Raw genomic sequence first — 22897 nt, 5'->3', positions numbered from 1 at the left:
ACTATCCATCATTTATCAACAGTCCTGGCTATCAGGGGAGGTTCCAATCGACTGGCGGCTAGCAAACGTGACGCCCATCTACAAGAAGGGCCGGAGGGCAGACCCGGGAAACTACAGGCCTGTCAGTTTGACCTCAGTGCCAGGAAAGCTCATGGAGCAGATCCTCCTGAGAGTCATCATGCAGCAATTGCAGGGGAAGCAGGCGATCAGGCCCAGTCAGCATGGCTTTATGAAAGGCAGGTCATGCCTGACGAACCTGATCTCCTTCTATGACAGAGTGACGCGCTGGGTGGATGAGGGAAAGGCTGTGGATGTGGTCTACCTTGACTTCAGCAAGGCTTTTGACACCGTCTCCCACAGCATTCTCCTCAAGAAACTGGCTGCTCTTGGCTTGGACTGGCGCACGCTTCGCTGGGTTAGAAACTGGCTGGATAGCCGGGCCCAAAGAGTCGTGGTGAATGGAGCCAAGTCCAGTTGGAGGCCAGTCACTAGTGGCGTCCCCCAGGGCTCGGTGCTGGGGCCGGTCCTCTTTAATATCTTCATTGATGATCTGGACGAGGGCGTCGAGTGCACCCTCAGTAAGTTCGCAGATGACACCAAGTTAGGTGCGTGTGTCGATCTGCTCGAGGGTAGGAAAGCTCTGCAGGAGGATCTGGATAGGCTGCACCGATGGGCTGAGGTCAACTGCATGAAGTTCAACAAGGCCAAGTGCCGGGTCCTGCACCTGGGGCGCAATAACCCCAAGCAGAGCTACAGGCTGGGAGAGGAATGGTTGGAGAGCTGCCAGGCAGAGAAGGACCTGGGAGTGATGGTGGATAGTCAGCTGAATATGAGCCAGCAGTGTGCTCAGGTGGCCAAGAAGGCCAACGGCATCCTGGCTTGTATCAGGAACAGCGTGACCAGCAGGGCGAGGGAGGTGATCGTCCCCCTGTACTCAGCTCCGGTGAGGCCGCACCTCGAGTACTGTGTTCAGTTTTGGGCCCCTTGCTACAAGAAGGACATCGAGGTGCTTGAGCGGGTGCAGAGAAGGGCGACGAAGCTGGTGAGGGGCCTGGAGAACAAGTCCTACGAGGAGCGGCTGAGGGAGCTGGGCTTGTTCAGCCTGGAGAAGAGGAGGCTCAGGGGTGACCTTATCGCTCTTTTTAGGTACCTCAAGGGAGGCTGTAGCGAGGTGGGGGTTGGCCTGTTCTCCCACGTGCCTGGTGACAGGACGAGGGGGAATGGGCTTAAGTTGAGCCAGGGGAGTTTTAGGTTAGATGTTAGGAAGAATTTCTTCACTGAAAGGGTTGTTAGACATTGGAACAGGCTGCCCAGGGAAGTGGTGGAGTCACCATCCCTGGAAGTCTTCAAAAGACGTTTAGATGTAGAGCTTAGGGATATGGTTTAGTGGAGGGCTGTTAGCGTTAGGTTGGAGGTTGGACTCGATGACCTTGAGGTCTCTTCCAACCTAGAAATTCTGTGATTCTGTGATTCTGTGATTCTGTAATGAAAGCTGACTGCTTCCTATCATCTATTGATTATGCTCCTGTTAATACAAATCAGGATACTGTTGGTGTTCCTTGCTGTCAGAGCACATTGCTGGCTCATGTTCAGCTTGTTCTCTGCCAAGATCCCCAGGTTCCCTTCTGTAGGGCTACTACCCAGCCTGTCACTTCCCAGCCTTCACCAGTGCAATGGGTTACTCCTGCCCAAGTGCAGCACTAGCCATTTGTTCTTGCAGAATTGTGTAAAGCTCCTGTCAACTCATTCCTCCGGCTTGCCTAGGTCCATCTGGACAGAAGTCCTGTCCTTAAAGGTATAGGTTCTTCTCCCCACCCTGAGCCAATGTCAGCAGCAAACCTGATGAGCACACACTAAACTCCATCACCTTTCAGATGACTGATAAGGTACTAACAAGACAAATCCCAGGATAAACCCATGTGGTACTTCACTTGTTACCAACCTCAAAGGAGAGTAGTACCCACCACTAACCATTATCCTCTGGGACTCATGATCCAACCACTTTTTACCTAATACATTTGTCCACAATTATAGAATGGTTTGGGTTGGAAGGGATCTTTAAAGATCAAGAAAATAATGTTTTATAATGCAATTAAATAAAAGTAATACACAAATCCAGAAAGACTTGTATTTCAGAAGCATCAGTATTTTTCGAGTATATTTCAAGTATATTTCGAGGCATCTTATTGTCATATTAAGTGGACTTATTTTGGAAGAAAGGTTCATCTACATAATTTCATTAGCATATAATTTTTTTCTTCACCTTTACGAATCCTTTATTAAGAAAGGATGGAGACAACTCTGCACTGAATAATTTATAGTCCTTAACTGTGCCTCCTGGTAAGTAAGATTTCATTGTTTTCCCTTCAAGTTAAGAAACTCACAGCTGGTCCTTGGGGCTGAGGAGGTATTCCTGGTCTAACTCCCAGCAGGCCTAGAGGTCCTGGAGGACCATGAGGATATCCTCCATCTGGTATTCTGCGACGGTCATCCCAGTGATGCTGCTCTTCCTCCATTCTCCTCCAGTACATGTCTTCTTCATATCGCCTGAAGTGCATGAAACAAAGCATTCTCTTTACATAGCTGTTAGTACTTCCAAACATTCTAAATAAATTCTTGGATGTCCTCACTAACTCATTTCTAGTAATTGTGCAAATACCAGGGAATTCCAGAGGGTAAGTAAAAAGGAATGGCTTTTTGAAAGTGAGTCTGTTTATAGCAAAATAATTCTAGTAAGTCCACATTCCTCAGAGGGCTCAAAGACCAGCAAACAAAAACCCCAGTGAATTAATGACAATTTAATTTAAAACAAGACAGTACAGAGTTCCCACATCATTCAAAAGAACTAACTACAGAAGCAGAGTTAGTTTTAATCCGACTTCAGCTTTGTCTCATTTACTGATAAAACAATGCATTACCTCATTTCCATCCTCCAGCGTTCTTCCTCTTCTCGCCTTCTCCAGTATTCTTCCTTCTGCATCTGTTTCCTCATCTTTTCTTCTTGAATTTTTCTTGCTCGAATACTGGGCTTTACTTCTACTTGTAAATCTGGGTTTACTTTTTTCTAGTTCAGAAAAAAATGAATGAAATGCTGGTTTTCCTTGTCATCTCAAATTTACATAGTTTTTCCTGGAATGTTTAACACACACTACTTGTCTACAATAAAATCAAGGGGAGTAAAATGCAGTTTTAGAACTACATTGAATGAGTAGTTGAAGAAAATCATGTCCAGTATTTTAAAGAAATAACATATTACAAATAGCATGAATCCCCTCTTTACCTACATCAGGAACAAAGTAATTTAAGATGAAAATGTTACATGAAAGACCAAGTAACTTGCTGTTCATTCTGTAGCCAGGTGACTAATCTGTAGCCTGAAAAAACATTTCCTCTCAACTACTGTGTGCTTCCTGACATCCTAATTCCTGAAAGGTACCTCATACAGATGTATCATCATGAGTTACTGAACACATTTTTCTAGCAATTCTCTTTTTTCATCCCTTTCATGATTACACAGGCCTATTACAATTCCTGAGACCACAGTAGATTCTTCTTACATTGTTTCATAATAATCAAAATGCACACCATATATCAATACAGGTGGCTCTCCACTCATGACTGGAAAAAAAGCTCCAATGCTCATTTCTCAAATGTCTCCACAAAAGGTTTGTGTGGTCTATCCTGCCAAAAACATTAAGCACTATTCTATTACACTGCTTGAAATTAATGGTAAAAAACATAAAAGAACCTACTGTTACTTGCATATGTTGTACCATATTTCAATGTTGCAAAGGTTCCCAAAAGCAACATTCAAAATGTTTAATAACAAACAAAATCAAAATGGAGTTTCATAGTCTGCATTACTGCTTTGAATCACAGAATCACAGAATCAAAAATGGAGTTTCATAGTCTGCATTACTGCTTTGAATCACAGAATCACAGAATCACAGAATTTCTAGGTTGGAAGAGACCTCAAGATCATTGAGTACAACCTCTGACCTAACACTAACAAGTCCTCCACTAAACCATATTCCTAAGCTCTACATCTAAACATCTTTTAAAGACTTCCAGGGATGGTGACTCCACCACTTCCCTGGGCAGCCCGTTCCAATGCCTAACAACCCTTTCGGTAAAGAAGTTCTTCCTAACATCCAACCTAAAACTCCCCTGGCACAATTTTTTCTTTTTTTTGAAGACTATAATCCAAAGAAAATCAATATATTTCTCTACCTTCTTTAACATGCTGTTTACTCAGAGTACTTAGTTTGGCATTCTTTAAACATAAGACTGTACAATTAGATGACAATCTGATGGATTTTCAGATAGAAGCATAAACATTTCTACTAACCTTATACTGAAGTCTGTGCCGCCTCCCTTTTAAGTGCATCTCCTTGGCATTTGGATCATTAAAACTGCATTCACAAAGTTTACAGTGAAAGCGGATCACCTTTCCTTCATCATTTCTTACCTGGAAAATAAAGTTTAACACAGTTGTTTTTGTGTTTATTTGTTGTTGTTGTTTTTGTTTTAAACTCAAAAATGATGTAAACATGAATTTAATTCAGTAACATTGGATAATGTGTATTCATCTATAACACATACTAAAAAGTTCACACAGTAACTGAAAGAAGGCTAGCTTTCAATTCTGCCAGAGACACCATTGTGCTCCATAACGAACTGAGTTCTTCCATTCCAATGAGCACACAGCTTTAAACTTGAACCTGAACATATTGAGCTGAAATTAATAATAGCAAAACAAAAATAATGAAAATTAAAAAAAAAAAATAATCAAATAATGAAAAATAATGAAAGATTTACATCAGATTCTGATCCTATTGACTTGATCCACGTCTCATACCACCAACGTGAAGAGTCCCCCGCTCAGTTCAAAACATACACAATACAAAAATGTGAATATATGCACAAGCCTTTGCAGGTGTGATGCCTTGTTTCATAATGAACAATTTTTCACTGAAATAGTTAAAATAATACATATTTTTGCATCAATACCTCCTCCACGTAGTCATGGCCCACTGGCTGTACATCACTTTGCAGGGCAGCAAGAGTCGCAGGAGTCACTGGTTCAGTTGCTGTGTCTGGTGTTACTTCCTGTGTTTGTACCGTGGCAACAAGAGTTGTTTTAACACTTTCAGCTGATTTCATTTCTTCCAGTTTACTTTCTGTTGTCTGAAGCTTATTACCACCTACAAATTAAAATATTAAATTTTTTTAACTTCCATAAAATGCAAACATGATTACACGTGATGTACAGACTGAAGAGTTTATTTGCAAGTATCAATGTTCTGCCCAAAACTTTATCAGTCTTTTAAAACTAGTTAAAACTTAAACATATTTAAAATGTGTTGTTTTTTTTAATAAATAAGAGTTTGAAAACATTCAAATTTGTTTAAAGCACTTAGTATTAGCTTTTAATTTTAGCACAAAAACCTACTACTTTACGTAATTTTCATCATTCACTAACACGCTTTTTCGAGAGAAAACCGAAAGGAACAAAAACATTTTAATATTTTTTTTTTGTAAATGGATCCAAAACCATATTTGAAAAACCATATAATTTGTGTATTAACAAAGGTACTATGCTCTCAATGTTGCAACTGCATAGGTTTTTCCTTCAAGAGGAGAACAGCTTATTTCAGAACATCTACTTCCCATCTCTGTATGTCTATCATGCTAATTTCAAAAAGTTTTCACTATACACTTACACTGTTACAAGGATGTTTCAGCTGCCCAGTAATCAACTGCCTGTCTGCCATAGCAGTCCAGGCTGTAAACTGAAATTAGGACCAACTGGACTATAAACTGTAATACTCCATCAGCTACTATGTAAGAAACCAAAACACTTTTATGAAGGAGGAAGAAGCCTCCAGGAAAAGTCAGGTAGAGACAAAAGGACAGAAGACAGAATCACATAAACATCTAGGTTGGAAGATACCTCCAAGATCACCTAGTCCAACTGCTGACCTAACACTAACCAGTCCTCCACTAAACTCCTCTTAGGTCAGAGATTGGACTCGATGATCTTGAGGTCTCTTCCGACCTAGAAATTCTGTGATTCTGTGATTCTGTAAACCATATCCCTAAGCTCTACATCTAAACGTCTTTTAAACAACTCCAGGGATGGTGACTCCACCACTTCCCTGGGCAGCCTGTTCCAATGCCTCACAATCCTTTCGGTAAAGAAGTTCTTCCTAAGATCCAACCTAAAACTCCCCTGGAGCAACCTTAGCCTGTTCCCCCTTCTCCTGTCACCAGGCACGTGGGAGAATAGACCAACCCCCACCTCGCTACAGCCTCCTTTAATGTACTTATAAAGAGCGATAAGGTCGCCCCGAGCCTCCTTTTCTCCAGGCTGAACAATCCCAGCTCCCTCAGCTGCTCCTCATAAGACTTGTTCTCCAGACCCCTCACCACCTTCATTGCCCTTCTCTGGACTCGCTTGAGCACCTCCATGTCCTTCTTGTAGTGAGGGGCCCAAAACTGAACACAGGACTCGAGGTGCGGCCTCACCAGAGCCAAGTACAGGGGGACAATCACTTCCCTAGACCTGCTGGCCACACTGCTTCTTATCCAAGCCAGGATGCTGCTGGCCTTCTTGGCCACCTGAGCACACTGCTGGCTCATATTCAGCCGACTATCAACCAATACTCCCAGGTCCTTCTCCACTAAGCAGCTTTCCAGCCACTCATCTCCCAGCCTGCAGCGCTGCTTGGGGTTATTGTGCCCCAGGTGCAGGACCCGGCACTTGGCCTTGGTGAACTTCATACAGTTGGCCTCAGCCCATCGGTCCAGCCTATCCAGATCCTCCTGCAGAGCCTTCCTGCCCTCGAGCAGATCGACACACGCACCTAACTTGGTGTCATCTGCAAACTTACTGAGGGTGCACTCGATCCCCTCATCCAGATCATCAATAAAGATATTAAAGAGAACTGGCCCTAGTACTGAGCCCTGGGGGACTCCACTAGTGACCGGCCTCCAACTGGATTTAACTCCATTCACCACAACTCTTTGGGCCCGGCTATCCAGCCAGTTTCTAACCCAACGAAGCATAAGCCAGTCCAAGCCATGAGCAGCCAGTTTCTTGAGGAGAATGCTGTGGGAAACGGTGTCAAAAGCCTTGCTGAAGTCAAGGTAGACCACATCCACAGCCTTTCCCTCATCCACCCAGCATGTCTCTTTGTCATAGAAGGAGATCAGGCTCGTCAAGCAGGACCTGCCTTTTATAAACCCATGCTGACTGGGCCTGATCGCCTGCTTGCCCTGCAAGTGCCGCGTGATGACACTCAAGATAATCTGCTCCATGAGCTTCCCTGGTACTGAGGTCAAACTAACAGGCCTATAGTTTCCTGGGTCTACCCACAGCCCTTCTTGTAGATGCGCGTCACATTTGCTAGCCACCAGTCAACTGAGACGTCCCTGATAGCCAGGACTGCTGATAAATGATGGAAAGCAGCTTGGTCAGCTATTCTGCCAGTTCTTTCAGTGCCCTCAGGTGGATCCCATCGACTTGCACCATAAATTATGAAGCAGAAGTTTTATACACATTTTTATTTTCACCTATCAGGAGTTACTCATGAATAGTTAACTCAATACATTTGTATTTACTAAACTAAGATCTTTAAAAAATATAAGGAATAGGTTAGGTTTCAAAATAAAGACTGACTTCTGTACTTGCCAACAAAGTTTATTTTCGGTGTAGATGTTTTCTTTACAGCTATATTAGCAGCAGTTGAAGACATTTTGTTGTTGGACACCGTGTTAAGTGGTGTGCTTGCTGTGGGAATAAGAATTTTCACTGCAGAGGATGTAACAGAGGAGTTCACAGTACTGCTGCTAGTTGATATGCTTGAAGCAGATGCAGCTGGTTTGGAAGCAGATGTGGATGTTGAGGAAGTAGCCTGGGTAACCAAATTTGGTTCAGTTGAAGGAATGGGTTTGCCAAGTTTTGTGTGCAATTTTACTACCTATAAGAGAAAAGAGAAATTCATATACTCTTCCTGGGACAACTAGAAAAAAATGAACTTGTTATAGGCTATGGAAGCTGTAACACAAACAAATATAACATCGAAAAAATAAAAATAAAAAGTGATCTTGGCAAGAAAAGATGAACATGTAGAAGTTTTTGTCATCTGTAACAAGGAAATTGTTAACTGTTGTCTCAGATTGCTTATTTCCATCGCAAATTCAGTATTTACTCCAAAAGCTACATGGATAAGATAGCCAATAAACTGAAAGGCCAGTAAAACTGAAGGAGGAATTTTGCTCAAAATGTTTCCATGTCACTGTTTTGCTGTCCGGTTGCTTTTTCTTCTCTTCAAAAAGCATAATACATTAAACTACATTTTTGAAAGAGCTGACCATCACCTGAAAAAGGAATACAAGCAGTCCATAAAAACTAAACATGCAAAATGAAAGCTAAAGATTGGGAAAGATTTAAAAGTAGCAATAAAAAATCTGCTAGACACACCTTTAATGCAAAAGTGTAGACAACAATAATACGCATACAACAGTATACATACGCTTCTTGGGTTTTTGCTCTCTCTCTCTCTCTTTTTTTTTTTTTTTTTTAAGTAAATCATATTTCCCCCATTGGAATACAGGCTATAACTTCAAGTTTAAGCAACTCTTCAAAATGACTTCTGCAGTAGAATGCACAAGATTCTTCACAGTGTACCAAAGTAATAGATTCCTTTGAGATTTCAGTTTTACGCAGATGACAACCTAAATTAGCAGTAGATAGTGACTATCTATAAGGAAAAGAAAGCTACATCCACATGTACTAAGATAACATACCACCCTCCATATATCTATCCAATTACTAGGGACACCACAAAAAAATTAATGGCTCAATGTATTTATAAAAAAAACACTAGACACGTCTAAATTATATTTGTTCTTGCACTAACAAAAATCATATTAAGGAAACTTTTAAATGCATTGTGAGATTTATCTATTTTAATAGAAATGATGTTACTGATGCCACTTTGTACAGTGCTCTAGGTTAGAAAGGTAAGAGCTGTAAAAGCTGAATATTAATACTGTATTTGTTACTGACATTAATCTTGCCCAAGTAACGAAGAAAATCTGTAATACTGTCCTGGTTTCAGTTAGGACAGAGTTAATTTTCCTCCTAGTAGCTGGTAGGGTGCTATGTTTTGGATTAGGATGAGAAGAGTGCTGATAACATGCTGATGTTTTCATTGTTGCAGAGCAGTGCTTACACCAAGCCAAGGACGTTTCGGCTTCTCACTCTGTCCTGCCAACGGGCAGGCTGGGGGTGCAGCAAGAGCTGGGAGGGGTCAAACCCAGGACAGCTGACCCAAACTAGCCAAAGGGGTATTCCATCTCATCTGACATCATGCTGAACAACACATAGGGGTGGCTAGCCGGGGTGGGGGGGCTGTGCTGCTCAGGAATAGGCTGGACATCGGTCAGCAGGTGGTGAACAATTGCACTGTGCATCACTTGTTTCGTACACATTATTAGTAGTAGCACTATTATCATCATTATTGTTATTATTGTTATTATTATTATTGTTATTATTATTATTTTGTCTTAATAAACTGTCTTTATCTCAACTCACAGGCTTCACTTTCCCGTTTCTCTCCCCCATCCCAGGGAGGGAGGGTAGAGGGTGAGTGAACGGCTGTGTGGTGTTTAGCTGCCGGCTGGGTTAAACCACAACAAATATATAAACACACACTACAGTGCTATTCTATTTACTATTGTATGGCCAAATTCAAAATACAGGTCACAGGGGTTCACAGTGAAGACCGAGTCTTCTTTCCAGAATACCTACATACCTGCACCCAGACAGTAGGGAAAAAGCATGCTTACCCGAAGTATTCCAAGCACACACTATGAAGTCTACTACTACAGTGCACTGTTCTGTGCTCCCATATACCAATTTTGTTTGCAAGAAATGCCAAGGTGTGATGCATAATTATCCTGTCCCTTGGTACTGACTCGGTTTACAGCATTTCAAAACGCACTGTGAACTTCACAGCACCAAGCAAGTAAGCTGACTACCGAGAAAAGTCTTGGAAAGAGTTACTGAAGACAAGCATGCTACCACATGTCTTCACTGACTCTTTTCCCCACCTTATTCTACACCTTCATGCTACAATTTCCATACTTTCCCTAATACATCCCCTTCTTATTGATGCAGCAGCAGTATTTTTCTCCCTTTCTCCTGACAATGCCCTTCTAATAGTGAGCTTAAAGTTACATTTGAAACAAAAAGCAGAAATAAACATTTTAAAACAAACTTATTCAAACTATATTGTGTCTGCTTATTTTCTCCCCTCTAAGATGAGGGGAAAAACATACAACTGACTTGTGTAATAAGAACAAAGAAGACTCTTACTTTCTGATGTTTTGCTCCACGGATATGGGCAGCATATGCATCTGCTCCTGTACAAGACACATCACAAAGCTCACAGCGCAACTGATTCTGAGATCCACGAGCAGATGTGCTGCTGTTATTGGTGTTCTGGGAAGCTTTTAATGCTGCTTCTTTCTTTTTGTGTTTCTGGCCTTCTAAGTGTTCTTTATAAGTCTGATTAAATAAATAATACACACAGTAAGCTACCTTTGTACTGCTTGTTCATCTTTCAAGTGAATACACATAGAATAGACCATAACATAAAATACATGCTTTGTATAAGAACTACTTCCTACTTTGAACATTTATTTTATATTACATGCTCTAAGGCATAAACAGGCCACTTGCAAGAACAAGAAATTTTATTCTCCACTACCAGAATTCCACTTTTAGAAGTAATACAACCTGGCTTCTCCTCCCCTACCTGCTCACTTCCTCAATCAAGTACAGTTCAAAAGATATTAATATTGAAAACTTGAGATGATCACAAAACTGTATCTCAGTTGCAGTTTCCTGCACTACATCGAATTATTCTTGATTTTGAATTTTCCTCAACCTGCATGATGACACTGATTAAGTGTATCCTGAGAGCTAAAAAATTGATTCAAAAGAAGGTAGCACAAAAAGCTGTGGTGAAAATGAAATGCAGAAGTTGAGATTTGCTCCTATAACATCCCTGACAACCTAGAGAGACAGGGTGGGAAATAATGACAGACTTCCTTAAAGAACTGTTGAGCCAAACACACACAGATACTACATGAATTGATGTCTACATTTTACACACTTGTACCCACTGTGAAACTACACTGGGATGACAGAATACCATGAAAAATAAATTTTCGGGCTTCCCATTCACAAAATTTATATAATTGAGTAGTTTTGAAAAAAAAGTGTTTCCTAAGAAGTTTGCTGTGCTAAAAAAGCAAATCAAATTCATAGTTTATAATACTTCTGGAGTTCAAAGTATTGTTAAAGGTTCTCTGTACAAGCTAACAGGATGCATCTTTTGCCTTCACGTAGTAACTCTATAATAGCACAAACTTTCATTTAATTATTCCTTTAATAAAACTTCAGAATCAGGTCCTTAAAATTTAAGGAGTTTTATAAAGGGGGTCATTTTTTTTCTGAAGAAATTATGACGAAAAAACGTATAGCAGAATATTACATAATACAAGTACCTGTGGTCCAGCACAGCTGATCTTACAAACATCACAGTAGTGGATCTGGGGTGTTTTGGGAGGTTGTTTTGCTTTCAGTTGCTTATTTTGGAATGATGCCTTTTTTGTAAAGGTGGTCCCTGTCCAAGCAGCTGTTGCAGCAGCAGCAGCAGCAGCTGCTGCCGCCTGTTTCTGTTGCTGCTGCTGCTGCTGGTAATAGGACGATGCAGCTGAATACACAGCAGCTTCATAGCCAGAATAAGAGGTACCTCAAAGATCAAAATAAAATAAATATTACATCACTGTATAGTAAGTATATCATGTATCAATTACATAACACACTACTTACAAGCACACTGTGTAACAGAGGTGGGGGGACAAGATATAAACAATTTATTGATATCTCGTTACATAGTCCAAGTTTTTCTTGATGTTTCACAGTACACAAATATCACAAATATATAGCATACCACTTGTATCTTTTTTTTTTTTTTTTTGGACATCTTCACAGAGACATAGTTATGTTGCTGGATATATCAAAGCATCCCTAAAGAATATGTGAAAATTCCTCGTACATCTCGCAAGACTGATTCATAGAATCATTACGGTTGGAAAAGACCTCCAAGATCATCTGGTCCAACCATCCCTCTACTACCAAATGTCACCCACTAAACCATGTCCCTAAGCACCCTGTCCAACTTTTCCTTAAACACTCCCAGGGACGGTGACTCCACCACCTCCCTGGGCAACCCATTCCAATGCCTGACCACTCTTGCTGAGAAAAAATGCCTCCCAATTTCCAACCTAAACCTCCCCTGGGCAACTTGAGGCCATTCCCTCTATTGCTATCACTGGTTATCTGTAAGAAGAGGTCGACCCCCAGCTCCCCACAACCTTTCAGGTAGTTGTAGAGAGCAATAAGGTCTCCCCTGAGCCTCCTCTCATCCAGACTAGACAACCCCAATTCCCTCAGCCACTCCTCATAGGACTTGTGTTCCAGGCCCTTCACCAGCTTCAAGGCCCTTCTCTGGACATGCTCCAGGGCTTTGATGTCCTTCTTGTAGTGAGGGGTCCAAAGCTGAACACAATACTCGAGGTGTGGCCTCACCAGAGCAGAGTACAGGGGGACAATCACCTCCCTGGTCCTGCTGGCTACACTATTCCTGATACAAGCCAGGATGCCGTTGGCCTTCTTGGCCACCAGGGCACGCTGCCGGCTCATGTTCACGACATAACAAGAACAAAATATTTCTCAAAGGCCAAATGGAATAAATAGTCTTTTGGAAGCAGATTTATTGTTCAAGATCCAAAACAAAAAGGAGGACAAATTATGTAGAGGAAGGCAAAAAAAAATAAATACAAAAGATAGAACTGCTAGTGCTATTATTACATTCTACCTCAGTGATTTAAACTGTTCAAATGCAAAGCTACTTGTCTGCTAAAACCTCTGCAGCACGCCCTAGATATGCACTCCTTGATTTCTAGTCTCAAAGCTGAATAAATCAAGGAAACCGGGCTTTCATATCTTTGAGATAGTTTTCCCATAAACTTTTTACATCTACTGGTTCAACTATTTTAATCCTCTGATCAGGTTCTCTTTCAAGGAAGTCCCTTTAAAATCCCTTTTTAAACAGAAAACCAAAAAACTTCAAGGTAGCTATAACATGTCAGTTGATCACCATCTGGCCATAAACCTGAAGTTTCTTTTCACCTTTAACTAGGCTTTGGATTCTAATGTTTAAAGAAAAGTGTTTTTTTGCACCCATTCTCCTCCCATTTTGTGCCAACAGAACCCAAAATTACAAGATTTATATTGGATTGGTTCTCCCTGTTGGTTTGATAGTGTTATATATGTAATTCGTGTCAGAAAAATGGTTGATATTAATAAAGAAGGGGGAGATTTGGGAATGTGGCAATGGGGGTCAGAAAGCCTCGAGGTTGGTGAAAACATCAGACTCTTAACGATGAGGTCATCAGGAATGTAAAGAGTTTAGAGGAAACAAAGAAGGGTGATTGAGGCGACGCCCTGCCATCTGGGGTTGCTTGTTTTCCCCTCTGTTAAGGCATGGAAGTTGCTGGGGGGGTTGCTGGTTAGAACTGTTAACATTTATTCTTTAATGTTATATGATAATAATATTATTAGTGTGATTTCAAGGGTTAACGAAACGCGGGAAAAGCAATCACGTTTTGTTGTTTTCGGGAACCTTGTGGTGGGCAGAGCATGTGCAGAAGAAGAGGGAGACAGTCGAAGCCGCTCCTGCAGTCTGGAACAAAAGGTTGCTAATGGTGATGGGGAAACCATGAGCCTTTCACCCACAAGGACCACCACAAAGAGAATTATAATATGAAGCGGGGATAGGATATCCATATGTATAGGCGTACTCGGGTTTCTTGTAAATATGTAACAGCAATGTCCTATATATATTTGGAAAGTTCGACGGTGCGTGTGCATGTTGGTAGAGCATAGACTCCCCGCGCACCCAGCGCTGTTTACTTGCCTTTTATAAATATTCTTTTATGTTACTAAATTCAGAGTTGAGACTTCATTTATAACAATAGCATCATGCTCTTCCAATTTCCCTGGGTTTTATTTGTGTGGATGTCTCTCCATTTTTTTCTATTCCCCCACCTTCTCTCTCCAAAACTTTAAACAAGTCACAAAACACCATGTACATAGCAATGCTAATACTTTCTATATTTTTACATGTAAAAAAATAGGCATACTTAAGCATAAAAACTTTTAAAGATAAATCATTATACTGGCAAAACATTTTGATGCAACTGGTTGATACTTCTCAGTAGACTGATGCAATTGAACAGAAACATTTTGAGTATTTAAATCCTGTAATCTTCTGTGACAAAGATCCCAGCAGCATAATACACAAAACTCTTACCAGAGTAAGTAACTGCTGTTGTACTGTACGTTGCACTTTGAGTATAGGATGGAACAACAGTAGCTGCAGCTGCCACTGGCTGTACAGTAGAGGATACTGGATATATAGAAAATGTAGTTGTTGCTGGACTTGGGGTTGCAGGTTTTATAGCCGTCACTTGTCGCGTTTGTTGGGCTTGAGTATATTGAGCTGCCCCTTGGCTATATCCTGCTTTCTGAGCTAATGAGGATAGAAAACAGAAGTACACAAACATAGGCTTTAGTTGAATGAAGTGTAAACCATATTAAGTAATGCTTAATGATACCTAATAACATTCTGGGAATTAAACATAACAAGGAGAGGTGTTTTTTTGGTTGGTTCCTTTATTACTATTATTTTAACAGTCATGGTTATGTACTGTGTAATTGTGCAAAAACCACACAACTGTGTAAATATGTCTCAGGTCACATTAGTAAGCCTCAGATTATTTTTTTAACTACGCTGCCATGTTCTCAAATGTTATATATGGAGTGGTAATTTGTGTCGAGAAAATGGTTGATATTAATAAAGAAGGGGGAGATTTGGGAATGTGGCCATGCGGGTTGGAAAGCCCCGTGGTTGAGATAACATTAGATTCTTAACGATGAGGCCATCAGGAATATAAAAGAGTTTAGAGGGAACAAAGAAGGGTGATTCAAGAGACTCCATGCAGTCTTGGGTTGCTTGTTCTCCAGCTGGTTCTCTTGTTCACCAGCCATTAAGGCATGGATGTTTCTGGGTGTTTGCTGTTGTTGTTACATTCAAAGTTGTTTGACCAATGAAAAGTTGTTTTGAAAAGAACTGCTGTGGAGAGAAGGGTATAAGAGGGGAGCCTGCCCTCAAGATAAAGAGAAGGCAACATGAAGTTACATCAGTAAAGAAGCAGGAAAAAGAAGTGAAGAGGAACAGGCTGGCAGAATGGAGACCAGGATGGGAACAGGCATTTTGATTGCCTCATGAAGATAGGTTCGTCCAGACTCAGCAAACTGCTCAAAGAAGCTCGTACAGTCGCTGGGAATAGGCACACCGGAGCTGGGAAGAAGCTCAAGCTGAGAGAAGTGGACCTGTGCACACAACTGCCCCTCGGTGGTAAGCAGCTGCGCATTATGGGGAATCATACGTCCTTAGAAACAAAGACTGTCCTGGAAACCTTACAGCTCATTCTCCTTATTAACAATCAGACAGTTTATGATCCTGAAATATGGGACCAAACTGAGGTCAAGGTGTGGGACTCTGCAACTAAAAACGACTAGGTTGCAGTGGGATTGCTCGGCACCTGGCGAGCAGTCTCTGAGGCCTTAAAGAGCCATGTGGAGCCACAGTCAGAAACATGTGGCTTGCCAGATAGTGAGGGAGCTGTGGGCTCCTTTACTGATCCGACTGCTACGCCATGGGCCCCTCTGCTGCTACAGCCATCGAAGGCTTTTGCTGTTACGCCCCCTGGTGACCTGGACGTGCCTTTTGACCCAGGCCTCTTGGCCTTCACAAGGAGATGGACATGTTTTTCTTCGATCTGGGAAGAACGGAATACATAAGGTCCGAAGAATGGAAAATGGAGACTGCTAAGTTATGGAACTTAAAGGATTGTTCGTTACCTATCCTGATTGTATGTATGTATAGGCATACTCGGGTTATTATGTAAAGCAATGTTCTGTATACATGTATTTAGAATGTTTGATGTTCGTGTTGGTGGAGCATAGACTCCCTGCACACCCAGCGCTGTTTACTTGCCTTTTATACCTTTTATACCTTTTAGAAATATTTTAATTCAGACCTCATTTATAACATCAAAATAACCTTCGAATTTAGTTTTTACTGGAATACACTAAGCTAAAGAACATCTAAACCTTCATATTACTTTTCATTAACATAAAAAAAGACTTTATAGCAGTCATGATACCAATAATTAAATAACTACATACATCATTAAGTAACTGCAGAACTACAAATAAAGTCTAACCAAAGTATCATCTGAACCCACCACTGACTATCTGCACATAGCTCAGCAAACTTTCTAGACAAATCATCAAAATGTTTGCCTAGAAGTATGCTTTGTGTGCATTTAATAACGATCCAAAATTCAAAGATAGCTACAGCAATGTCCAGCTATCCAAAGAAAGTTACAGCATTAACATTCAAGTTCCAGATGCAGCATATTCTTCTACACATTATCAAGGATTACGTGAAAAAAAAATAAAATCTGGGTAATGTGATATGTTCAAATACATATTTTTAAGGTATTAATGTAGTACCCACACTGTATAATGACAGGAGTTGGAAGCGTGCAACCCACCTGTCTGGTAGTACGATTCAGCTACTGAAGGCTGAGGCTGGGCAGCAGCCACAGCCGCAGCAGTTGCTGTTGGCTGTTGATAGTATTGTTTGTTGTCATAAGCTACAGCTGGGGCAGTAGATCGAACATAAGAATAGGATTCCTAAAAATTTTCAAAGAAGAAAACAGTGATTTTTCTCCTTAAAATAGGTATCTGGAGTAATAATGCTCATTACCAGAGTCAAAAAATAAAAACAATATATTTCCTTCTAGTCTACACTAAAGGAGATATTTTATTCATGGAGACAACATACATAGATATATGCATTAAAGAAATTAAATGTTTACAAATGCTTCTGGACAGAATACAAACCTGATGGTCTTTTTCAGATTTTATATAAAAATTAACCTCACTTAATTAAATCGCTTTCCCTTCCAAGCTATTTTGTAACTGAAAAGCAACTACTTTCATTAGTTTTTCATAGGAACTATATCAAATTCCTAAAAAAAAATATGAAGGAAAAAAAACACCACCAATCTCCACAAAATGTTAATTTCTATAAACCACAATAAAGTCACAAGGTTACAAACATCATCCTATATTTGCCTTAAAAATCCATTCATTAAAAATGGTTATAATGGTTTTCTTGGTTATATTTGTTAAGAGTGTGGAAGTGACACTTTCAAAGCCTTCTTCATTTTTTGACATATCAGCTGTTCCGTTAGGGAACCATAACTAGTCTACAAGGGTAAGGCAAGTAGCCCATTCAACACAGCCAGAACTCAGAAGATGGCTAGTAAGCTTAGAATAGGTGAGCCTGGAAACCACTACATATGTATACATATTTTCTCATCCATACCATATTTACGGTAAAGCGCGACTAGCTGACCAACTGATGGGTAGCAGGGCATAAACTACGTTAGCTGAAGTCTACTGACATGAAATTTTCTTTAATTTAGGGGACTCTTCTCTGAATACATCGAGTAACTGACTACCTTAATGACGTTGTGAATATACACCCAACTGGAAGGACTCCTAGGTTACAATTCATTACCATATGTAACAAATTCTAAAAGCTGCACAAAAGAACTGAACCTAAAGCAACAGAATCATCCTTTTAAACAAACAAGCCCACTAATTAGAATCTATATAATGCCTTGATAATTTTACAACTAATATATTAAGGAAATATTACAAGGGACATACTGTTTCAATGTCCTCTGTCTCACTAGTAAATGCAAATTTTAAATATGAACCATGCCACAAAATTTATGTAATTCCTGTGCATAAACACACCAGACTAGAGATATCCACTGAAGACTTGGACTAACAAATGCTAATGTAGAAAAAAAGCTGTTAAAAATGCAAATAATGCTCACATTTCCAATGGAAAACTACCTGGCCCCTCCTCTTTCTGCATCTAAACTGTCTAATTGAAACCAACGGGCTAGGATTGCTGACGTGCAGATACACCTGTATTATGTGAATCTAGACAGACAGGAAAAACTGCAACTTCTGACTCTTCTAAAATCTGAACAGAAATAAAGACATATGTTAGAAAGTCCCAACATGACCTCTACAGACTGAAATCTTCCAGCTGCAAAATCAATGTAGCACGCTGATTTATACTGCAAGTTTACTAACTCATGAACTGAGAAGGAATACAATCCAGTAACAGGATGCTGTCATACTACATTTAAGCCAGTCTAAGAGTGGAAAGCTATCTAAAGTACCAACAAATCTCTCTCCAAACAGGCCTCTTCCTTTTAACATACAAATTTAAAAACCATTAAGCAGAAGATTTTTTTAAGCATACCTGGTAATTCTGCGTAGTGACAGGAGGTGGTGGTGGTGGAGCTTCTTGTTGCCTCTGTGTATAACCATAATCTGTAGCTGTGTGTGCTGTAGGGTAGCCTCCATATGCAGCAGCTGTTGCAGCAGCTGCGACAGCTACTGGAGCAGGCCTAGCTACTGCAACCGTAGCTGCTGCTGGGGCATAGGCTGCAGTAACCGTGTGAGCAGCAACTGGGGCTTGATGGACAGTGTAGCTAGCAACTGTAGTTGGATGGGAATAGGCTACACCCGACGCTGGCTGCTGGCTACACGGAAAAAAGACAGTAAGTAAATAATTAGGTTAATTCAGCATATTAAGCTAATACATAAGCATTTCAAAATCCTGGATTTAATTAATATTTGTCTATTCTACAAACAAAGCAGGAATGGCTATCTACCTGAACATACGCTTCAATAGCTAGTATTACCTCTCTTCTACTCACATTAAAAAAAAAAACACTATCATTTTGAAGTTTCTGTGAATGACAGAAATATCAAGTGGATAATGACTTTCTTCTTAGAGAGTGTTACATATGGAGTGGTAATTTGTGTCGAGAAAATGGTTGATATTAATAAAGAAGGGGGAGATTTGGGAGTGGGGCCATGGAGGTCGGAAAGCCCTGTAGTTGATGATAACATCAGACTCTTAACGACCAGGCCATCAGGAATGTAAAAGAGTTTAGAGGGAACAAAGAAGGGTGATTCAAGAGACTCCATGCAGTCTCCAGTTTCTTGTTCTCCACCTGGTCTCTTCTTCTCCAGCCATTAAGGCATGGATGTTTCTGGGTGTTTGCTGTTGTTATATGCAAAGTTGTCTGACCAATGAAAAGTTGTTTTGAAAAGAACTGCTGTGGAGAGAAGGGTATAAGAGGGGAGCCTGCCCTCAAGATGAAAACAAAACAAAACAAAAAAAAAAAAAAAAAGGCAACACAATGAAGTTATGTCATCAATAAAGAAGTAGAAAGAAGGAATGAAAAGGAACAGGCTAGCAGAATGGAGACCAGGATGGGAACAGGCATATTAATCACCTCATGAAGATAGGTTTGGCCAAACTCAGCAAACCGCTCAGAGAAGCTCGTACTAAAACTCTCTGGAAATGGGTGCACCGGAGCTAGGAAGAAGATCAAGCTGAGAGAAGTGGACCCATGCACACAACTGCCTCTCGCTGCTACGCAGCTGCGCATTATGGGGAATCATACGTCCTTAGAAACAAAGACTGTCCTGGTAACCTTACAGCTTATTCTCCTTATTAACAATCAGACAGTTTATGAGCCTGAAATATGGGACCAAACTGAGGTCAAGGTGTGGGACTCTGCAACTAAAAACGACAAGGTTGCAGTGGGATTGCTCGGCACCTGGCGAGCAGTCTCTGAGGCCTTAAAGAGCCATGTGGGACCACAGTCAGAAATGTGTGGCTTGCCAGATAGTGAGGGAGCTGTGGGCTCCTTTACTGATCCAACTGCTCTGCCATCAGCCCCTCTGCTGCTACAGCCATCGAAGGCTTTTGCTGTTACGCCCCCTGCTGACCTGGATGTGCCTTTTGACCCAGGCCCTATTGGCCTTAAAAAAGAGATGGATATGCTTTTCTTCGATCTGGGAAGAATGGGATACATAAGGCCCGAAGGCCGAGTTGCTTGACAACTTAAAGTGAGACATATTGTTCAAAAGGAATGGAAAATGGAGACTGTTAAGTCATGGAACTTAAAGGATTGCTTGTTACCTTTTCTGATTGTACATATGTATAGGTGTACTCGGGTTTAGTATGTAAAGCAATGTTCTGTATATTTAGAATGTTTGATGTTCGTGTGTGCGTGTTGGTGGAGCGTAGACACCCCGCACACTCAGCGCTTTTTACTTGTATCCTGCTTTCAGTTAGAACAGAGTTAATTTTCTTCCTAGTAGCTGGTGGAATGCTGTGTTTTGGCTTAGGATGAGAAGAGTGCTGATAACACCCCGATGTTTTAATTGTTGCAGAGCAGTGCTTATACCAAGCCAAGGACATCTCAGCCTTTTGCTCTGTCCTGCCAACAGGCAGGCTGGGGGTGCAGTAAGAGCTGGGAGGGGACAGACCCAGGACAGGTGACCCAAACTAGCCAAAGGGGTATTCCATACCATCTGACGTCATTCTAAACAATATATAGGGGTGGCTAGCCGGGGAGAGGGGGCCGGACTGCTCGGGGTTAAGCTGGGCATCGGTCAGCGGGTGGTGAGCAATTGCATTGTGCATCACTTGTTTGTACATATTATTATTACTTTCCTATTATCACCATTGTATTATTATTATTGTTATTATTACTTTTGTTATTATTATTTTCCTGTCTTATTAAACTGTCTTTATCTCAACTCACGGGCTTCACTTTCCATTTCTCTCCCCCATCCCAGAGAGGGAGGGGGGAGGGTGAGCGAACGGCTGCGTGGTGTTTAGCTGCCGGCCGGGTTAAACCACGACAACTTGCCTTTTATACCTTTTATAAATATTCCTTTTATAAATATTACTAAATTCAGATTGAGTTCAGACTTCATTTATAAGAAGAGGGTTTGTGGGTTGGTTTTGTGAGCTGTTTTTTTTCCTGAAGCAGTGAAAAAGAAATCTTTCATTCAACATTTTAAACTATTATCTTTTCATGCCCGACAAGCTTGTGCTTCATTAGTTCTTCAATAAAACCACCTGACAAATGAAGAAAAATACTACTTTTCTATGACAGCTCATTATTGACCTGCACTTGCATTATGTTTTTCAGTAAACTATATGTAGTGGGTTTACGTGGCAAGGTTTTGGTAGCAGGGGGGCCATAGGGGTGGTTTCTGTGAGAAGGATCTAGAAGCTGCCCCATGTTTGGTAAGGGCCCCATTGTTGACCAGAGCCGAGCCAATAAGTGATGTTGTTTTGCGCCTCTGTGAGAGCATATTTAAGACGGGGAAAAAAAACACTGCGCCACATAGCAGCTGGGAGAGTGAAAGGAGTGAGGAACAGCCTTGCAGGCGCCAAGGTCAGTGAAGAAGGAGGGGGAGAGGTGCTCCAGGCGCCGGAGCAGAAGTCCCCTGCAGCCTGTGGTGAGGACCATGGTGAAGCAGGAAGTCCCCCTGCAGCCCATGGAGTACCACGGTGGAGCAGGTGGCCCTGCACCGACGGAGGCTGCTGCCTGTGGAAGACCCCTGCCGGAGCAGATTCCGGGCTAGACCTGTAGCCCATGGAGAGGAGACCACACAGGAGCAGGTGACCTGGCAGGATCTGCTGCCCGTGGGGGACCCAGGTTGGAGCAGTTTGCTCCTGAGGGATGGACCCCGTGGTACGGACCCATATCTGGAGCAGTTCTGGAAGAGCTGCTGCCTGTGGGAAGCCCACGCCGGATCAGTTCATCAAGGACTGTGTCCCGCGGGTGGGACCCCACAGCACAGGGGATGAGAGTGACCGAGAAGGAGCAGCAGAGAAGCGCTGTAGACTGACCATAACCCCAATTCCCCTGTTCCCCTGCGCCGCTCGGGGGGAGGAGGTGGAAGAGGGTGGATGGGGGGGGGAAGGTGCTTTTGGTTTCTTTCATTTGTTTCTCACTTCTCTAGCTTGTTAGTAATAAGCAATAAATCTTACTATCTCCTTATGCTGAGTCTGTTTTGCCCGTTACAGTAATTACTGCGTGATCTTCTTGTGATAAATTAGTAGGGGTTTGTTCATTGTCCTTGAGAATTTAAAGAATCTACTGAGGAGATAAGGTTTCACAACTCACGGCATTGTAACATGGGGACAAATGGGGAAGGGGGGTTGGGTGAACATCCTTGTTAAAACAAAGATTTTGTAAGATACCACCCACCCACCGCAAGACATCCTGTTTTGCCCCCACCTGAACACAAGCACAACTCGTGATCACCGGAGGAAGAATAACGACCCCCAACAACAGACTGCACAGTCTTAGGACAGGTCTCGACTGGTCTCGACAAGTCGACAGGTCTCGACAAGCCGGAACTTCAATGCTATAAAACAGCGACACTGGAAAGGGGAAGTTGCGTGCCGTGGTAGAGCGGAGACTCCCCAGCCGCCCAGCGCTGTTTTGCTTGTGTCTGCTTACTTAATAAAATAATTTCAATAGACCAGTAAATTGTGTGGTCTAACTTATAACACTTCTCATCCTTATCTCAACCTTTGAGCCCTTTTCATCATATTTTCTCCCCATTCCTCTTTGAGGAGGGGGAGTGAGAGAGCGGCTGTGGTGGAGCTCGGCTGCCCACTCGAGCAGAACCACGGCACTATATTAAAGCTATGAGCTTGTAAAGACTTCCATGAAAATTAGCTCAGAACTCTTAAAGTTAAAGCAGACACACTTT

At 41.6% G+C, this 22897-nt stretch overlaps 1 protein-coding gene across 3 annotated transcripts in view; it reads right to left on the bottom strand.

Annotated features, from left to right (window-relative positions):
- The window catches only part of LOC311220763 (zinc finger RNA-binding protein-like), a 68582-nt gene that overhangs the window by 30550 nt on the left and 15135 nt on the right, over nucleotides 1–22897 (bottom strand). For all 3 annotated transcript variants that reach the window (XR_014619241.1, XM_084304326.1, XM_084304325.1), the window contains 10 exons: nucleotides 18561–18843; nucleotides 16765–16906; nucleotides 14454–14672; nucleotides 11581–11828; nucleotides 10385–10576; nucleotides 7694–7982; nucleotides 5011–5204; nucleotides 4349–4468; nucleotides 2919–3064; nucleotides 2385–2547 (listed from right to left, as the gene is read on the bottom strand). Coding sequence is in view for 2 of the 3 variants with exons in the window: in XM_084304326.1 (XP_084160452.1) it covers nucleotides 2385–2547; nucleotides 2919–3064; nucleotides 4349–4468; nucleotides 5011–5204; nucleotides 7694–7982; nucleotides 10385–10576; nucleotides 11581–11828; nucleotides 14454–14672; nucleotides 16765–16906; nucleotides 18561–18843 (1996 nt within the window). In the remaining variant the exon portion in view is untranslated. The remainder of the gene's footprint in view (nucleotides 1–2384; nucleotides 2548–2918; nucleotides 3065–4348; nucleotides 4469–5010; nucleotides 5205–7693; nucleotides 7983–10384; nucleotides 10577–11580; nucleotides 11829–14453; nucleotides 14673–16764; nucleotides 16907–18560; nucleotides 18844–22897) is intronic.

The sequence above is a fragment of the Netta rufina genome (assembly GCF_964035555.1).
Source record: "Netta rufina genome assembly, chromosome: W".
NCBI classification, from domain to species: Eukaryota; Metazoa; Chordata; class Aves; order Anseriformes; family Anatidae; genus Netta; species Netta rufina.
The sequence above is the reverse complement of the archived record's forward strand: the minus strand, read 5'-3'. Positions and strand labels throughout refer to the sequence as shown.